General features: G+C 53.7%; 1 protein-coding gene across 1 annotated transcript; it reads right to left on the bottom strand.

Moving 5' to 3' along the window:
* Positions 1-204: 204 nt before the first annotated feature.
* LOC131380670 (semaphorin-4A) lies at positions 205-5074 on the bottom strand. The gene is made up of 5 exons (XM_058439166.1): positions 4900-5074; positions 2986-3104; positions 2683-2840; positions 2261-2361; positions 205-1535 (listed from the first exon to the last, which is right to left on the bottom strand). The coding sequence occupies exons 1-5, from the start codon at positions 5039-5041 to the stop codon at positions 952-954; spliced, it is 1104 nt and encodes a 367-aa protein (XP_058295149.1). The 5' UTR covers positions 5042-5074; the 3' UTR covers positions 205-951.
* Between the last annotated feature and the right edge of the window lie 390 nt (positions 5075-5464).

Here is a 5464-nt window from a genome sequence, read left to right on the forward strand (position 1 = left end):
GGTAGTCTGGAGTTGGAGAGAACAATCCCCCCACAAACCTAGTCCTCCTCCCAACTGATGTGCTTGGACTGCTTGCTCCCTTCACATCCCAGCAATTCTCTGCCGGAGCACTCTGCTCCAACAAACACAGCACCCATAAGCTTTATATTTTTAATAAAACACAGCACCCATAAGCTTTATATTTTTAATAAAACACAGCATACATAAGCTTTATATTTTTAATAAAAAATAAACAGTCTCTGACAAGCAGTTTTCTGAATCCCAAAACAAAGGAAAAGGGAGGGGGAGAGGTCAAGGGGTCAGCTAGGGTAAAGGAGTGAACAAGGCTCAGATTACCCCTGCCATTCTGCCAGGGCAGAAGGGATCACAGTCTGCCCCAACTGAAGCAAGAAGAAAAGTGGTCAGACTTCAGGAAAGACTTCCTGGGAGTCAGCGGTGCATGATTGGTAAGGGAAGCAGGAGGGAGCAGATCCCTGCATGACCCTGGGAGAAGCGAGTGTTGGTGTCCAAAGTGGCAGCTTCAGAGTGGAGTTTCCAGGAGTGGCATGTTAGCATATGGTTGTTTAGATGTTTGGTGTTCATTACCATAGGGTCCTGGGACAGGCAGATTTTTTAGGGTCTCTTGGAACACTGTGTTTCTGGAGGGTCCCTGGAATGGCCAGAGCTGAAGGATCCTCTCCAGGTTCCTCAATATCAGTGTAGGAGCAGGTCTGGGGGTGGCCCCCACCCCGTTAGAGAGCTCATGTGCTTGGTAGAAGGGAGTCCCATAGGGAAGGCAGACTGCTGTGCATCACCCTGCTGAGTGCCATCAGTGTTGCAGAGTAGCAGAAGCTCCTCTCAGGGGAGAAAGGTGGTCTTTTGTGCTGCTCTCATCCTCGTCAGGGCTGTATTGGGGCCACCCAGCCAGCATGGCCAGGTGCCTGCCCTGCAGCCCCAGCCTGTGCCTAGAGTTTAATCAGTGCCTAGGCAGTTGTCAGCGTCCACATCACTGGCAGAGGTCCTGCATTCCTTGGGAGACTGGAGGTGTTGCTCTCTGCTCAACGGGGCCTTCTCCCCAGGGCGCAGGGTCTCACAGCCCTGAACCTTGCCCCGAGCCCGAAGTGCTCTCAATGGGGAGGCTAGGAGGATGATGAGGGCTCCTGAAAGCACTAAGGTGAAGAGGACAGTGACAGTGACAAAGTGGGGCCAGTAGGACTGCTGGGCAGCCAGGGCAGCCCCACCACTGACCCTGGTCAACGGGAGCTTCATGTGCTCCCGGGGGATGCCTGCCAGTTCAGGATCCAGGGCCAGGGTCTGGTCCTGGCTGTCTACCCAGTAGGAGATCACAGGGTATGAAAAGCCATTCTCTGTTGCCCAGCACTGGTAGAGACCCCCAACTCCATCCTGCACTATCAGCAAGAGGGAGCCATTGTAGACAGTGGAAGAGGCTTCTGGGACTGCTGCTGGGCCGTGACTCCAATAATAAGAGGCCAAGGCTGACAGGTGGGGGCAGGGGAGCTCCAGGATGGAGTTGGGGACAGCCAGGACTTCTTTAACTGTAGGAGAAAGAAAGGAGCAAAGGGGTTAAGGGAGAAGTGAAGGATGACAGGAGAGAGTCTCTAACCTATCTTTGGACCCCAACCCTCTTTTTTTTTTTGAGGCAGGGTCTGGCTCTCTTGTGCAGGCTGGAGTGCAGTGGCGCAACCTCAGCTCACTGCGACCTCTGCCTCCTGGGCTCAAGGCATCCTTCCACCCCAGTCTCCCGAGTAGCTGGGACTACAGGCATGTGTTTCCACGCCTGGTTAATTTTTGTAGAGATGGGGTTCTACCATTTTGGCCAGGCTGGTCTCAAACTCATGAGCTCAAACAATGGTAGAAGGGAGTCCCGCCTCAGCCTCCCAAAGTGCTGGGATTACAGGAGTGAGCCACTGAGCCTGGCCTGGACCCTAACTCTTATCTCCAACTTCCATTTCAACTCCCAAACTCAAATTTCACTCCTCCTTAATCTCCAGTCTGGACCCCAAACTAAGCTGCAGTCCACCTAACTTCAACTCTGACACCAAAATCAACTGCAACCTCAATCCTGAATCCCAGCTTGGCCTCCAGCTCAGAATTCCTATCCCTCTTCCCTATAGCCAGGACCCAAATCCATCCCAACTCGGGTGTTCAGATCTCAAGCCAGGCAGGTGCTGGGGGAGGAAATTGGAGCAGGAATGCCTACCCCTGCCCAAAAGTCTTCCAGAGCCTTTGCACCTCCCCTGGTGAGTGGTCCCACACTCACTGATTTGCGGGCGGCTCTGAGGCCGAAGGCTCCTGCTCATGGGGCCACTGGCACATGCCCACTCTGGGTTCCCCCGCTCCATGTCCTGCTTCCAGGAGTTCCTAAGAGAGCAGAGAAAGTAAAAATTATCTTTCAAAAGGCTGAAAGTGGGAAGAGGAAGGAGGAAGGGAGGAAGTGCAGTAGGGAAGAAGGTAGGCCAGGGGAGGAACCCAGGGTAGGAACAGAGAGAGGAACCCAGAATGGCCAGAGCAGCTTCAAAAAACTGCCTGGAAACTCCATCCATGGAGGAACCCATTGCAGGATGGGAGGACTCTTGGAGTGAATGTGTCAGTAGCCCCTGGAGAGAGGAAGAACAGTAGCAGAAGCTGGCTGAGAAGGGTCCTGGATGGCCATCCAGGCCACCATCCAGGACTGGCACTCACAGGTTGGGGGCAGACAGGAGGCAACAGGTTCGGGACTCAGGGTCCCAGGCACAGTGGGGATCCCGGGCAAGGACACAGTCCACACAGCTCTCATAGACACTACAGTTGGCTCGGGGCACCCTCCAGACACCTCCTGAGAAGCCTACAAACACTGCACCCTGGAGGAGAGATGGAGATTGTCAGGGAGCCCCAGCCACATCTAGTAAAGTCCCAGCACGCTGGTGCAGGCCCAGGGAGCCAGTACAACAGGCCCCCAAGGCCAGCCCCACTGGAAGGCCATTTGATGGTCAGGTCCCTTCCCACCTGGGTGGGGGCCAGCTGCAGGTTGCGAACAGGTTCAGGGTCAGGGAACAGCTGAATCTCTTCCACCAGATGAGCACTGCTGTCCCCACTCACCACAGCCTTGTGGAGCGACCCTGTGGCTATGGGGAGACAGAGAGAGCGGAAGTCATCTCACCTCATCCACACATCCCTTCCCAACTTCCAGGGGCCTCCCCAGCTGTAAGAAAGCTCCTTCTGAGGGTGATATGTACTGGGCACGGGTCAGCCAAACCATTCACCTTCCTCTGTGCCATGGAGATGGCAGTCTGCTGTAAATGGCTAAAATCCCTTGGACCCCTGTCCTTCCTTTGCAACTCCCTGACAAAACTTTGTCCCTGGAGAAACCCAGCTATTTCTCCATAGGCATGAAACAGTGGGCGGCTGGGTGGTTCTGTAGAAAATCACATCACCTGCCTCCCTCACTTCCATCAAGTACCTCAGTGAGGTCTACCTGGCCACCCTTTTAACAGGTGCAACCTCCTTACCTGGCATTCCTGATTCTCCCATACACACCTCTACGTGACTCAAATCTCATGATGTGCCACGTACTTTACTTATTCAGGATGCTATTGTCTGTCTCCACCCACTCCACAAAGACTGAGATTTTTGACTGTTTTGTTCTCTGCTGTATATCCAATACATGCACAGCTGATACAGTGCCTAGTAATATGGCCTGAAGGAATGAATGAACTTGACAGATTTCTTCCACTGACCCTCAAGGTTATCCTCCTCAGCCAGGCCCTGACTGAGCAGTCTGCCTGGGCAGTCTTGTCGCATTCCCTGCTGACTCTGTCTCCCTCTTTCCACAATGGCTATTTTTTTTTTAGACAGAGTTTCACTCTTGTCGCCCAGGCTGGAGGGCAGTGGCACAATTTTGGCTCATTGCAAACTCTGCCTCCCGGGTTCAAGTGATTCTCCTGCCTCAACCTCCTGAGTAGCTGGGATTACAGGTGCGTGCCACTACACACTGCTAATTTTTCTGTATTTTTAGTAGAAACAGGTTTCACGATGTTGGCCAGGCTGGTCTCGAACTCCTGACCTCAGGTGATCCACCCGCCTCGGCCTCCCAAAGTCCTGGGATTACAGGCATGAGCCACCTCGCCCAGCCCACAATGGCTATTTGAATCTACCCCTCTCTTCTCAAACCTCCCACCTTTCCTGCCCCCTCACTCCCAGCTCATGACCTTGTGTCCTCCACCTACATAGAGAACACAAAAGCTTCAAATAAGAGCTCCCCCTGAGCCTGCACACCCACCAAGTCACACCCTACCGCTACAGCTTCACTCCTAGCCCAGCTCAGGTGCTGTCTCCCCGCCACCCACGGCTGCCCAGTTCAACATGTGTCCTGAACTCTGGCCGCCTGCTTCCGCCACAACTTTACCTGCCACTTATCCCTTCTTCTACCCATCTCTTTGCCATCCCCCTGTCTACTAGATGCTTAGTCCTTCCTGTCTATAAAACAAGAACCCTGGGGGCAAGGAGGGGGAAAAAACAAAACCAAGAACCCCAGCTGCGCCCCACTCCGTGCTCCAGCCACCACCTCCTTCCTCTCTCCCTTCACAGCCGAGCTTCCTGAAGGAGTGATCTCTTCATGTGCGATTTCCAGCTCCCCTCCACCCACTCACCTTTCATTCCTCTAACATAGCTTCCCTCATAAGACACACAAAGACCTCCCTGTCAGCCTTCCCCACCATACGAAGCTCAGAAAGGGTAGGGAGTGGACTGTTTTGCTCCTCTGCTGTATTTCCAGAACCTAGCAGAATGCCAGGCACATAGCAGGTGCTCAGTAAACAGTTGTTGAACGAATAAGTGAATGAACTCAAGGGTTTCCCTCCTCAACCTGGGGGCATCCTCTGCTCTAGTCCTTTGGGGGATGTCCCGGAACTCTTTACTCACTGGTTCCTAGGTACATGACAAGATGGCTGTGCCCATCAAGGCCCTGGGCTGTCTCCACTGCAAGCCGTGTATACTCCACGTCAGATTTCACCAGCAGGGGCGTTCCCACCACCTGCTCATCCATCAGGAAATGGTCCTTCATGAAGGTCAAGGCCTTATCAGAGGAGGGGCCCACTGAGCACTAAAGGAGGAGGGAGGCAGATCAGGTTGGTTTGCCCCTTCCCCTCAGCTCACCCTCCCCCCGACGCCTGCTCTTCTGTCTTCACCCCCTCCCCCATGGCAGTCCTCATTTCAGGGTGGTGGTTAAAGCTCCGACTCTGGAGCTGCCTGGTTGTGCGTCTCAGCCTCTGCATGCCTGAGGTTCCTCAGCTGTGAAGTGGGCCTATTACCAAGACCTGCCTCACAGGCTCACTGGGAAAATGAAATGCACTAATACATGAAAAATAATTCAAACAGTGCTTGGCATGAAACAAGCACTCAGCAAATGTTAACTGTTATTACTGTTCTCCTCCTTTGCACCTCCAGCAAGGGGGCCTGGCAGCCAGCAGGAAGCAGGACGAAGGCT

Source organism: Hylobates moloch, unplaced genomic scaffold (genome assembly GCF_009828535.3).
Source record: "Hylobates moloch isolate HMO894 unplaced genomic scaffold, HMol_V3 SCAFFOLD_5, whole genome shotgun sequence".
NCBI lineage: Eukaryota > Metazoa > Chordata > Mammalia > Primates > Hylobatidae > Hylobates > Hylobates moloch.

Excerpts from the sequence above, each read along its gene's own strand:
- LOC131380670 (XM_058439166.1), bottom strand. The coding sequence starts at position 5,041 with ATGAAGGACCATTTCCTGATGGATGAGCAGGTGGTGGGAACGCCCCTG. Across the intron at positions 3,105-4,899 it reads TGTCATGTACCTAGGAACCA|CCACAGGGTCGCTCCACAAG; the intron begins GTGAGTAAAGAG and ends GTCTCCCCATAG. Across the intron at positions 1,536-2,260 it reads TCAGAGCCGCCCGCAAATCA|TTAAAGAAGTCCTGGCTGTC; the intron begins GTGAGTGTGGGA and ends TTTCTCCTACAG.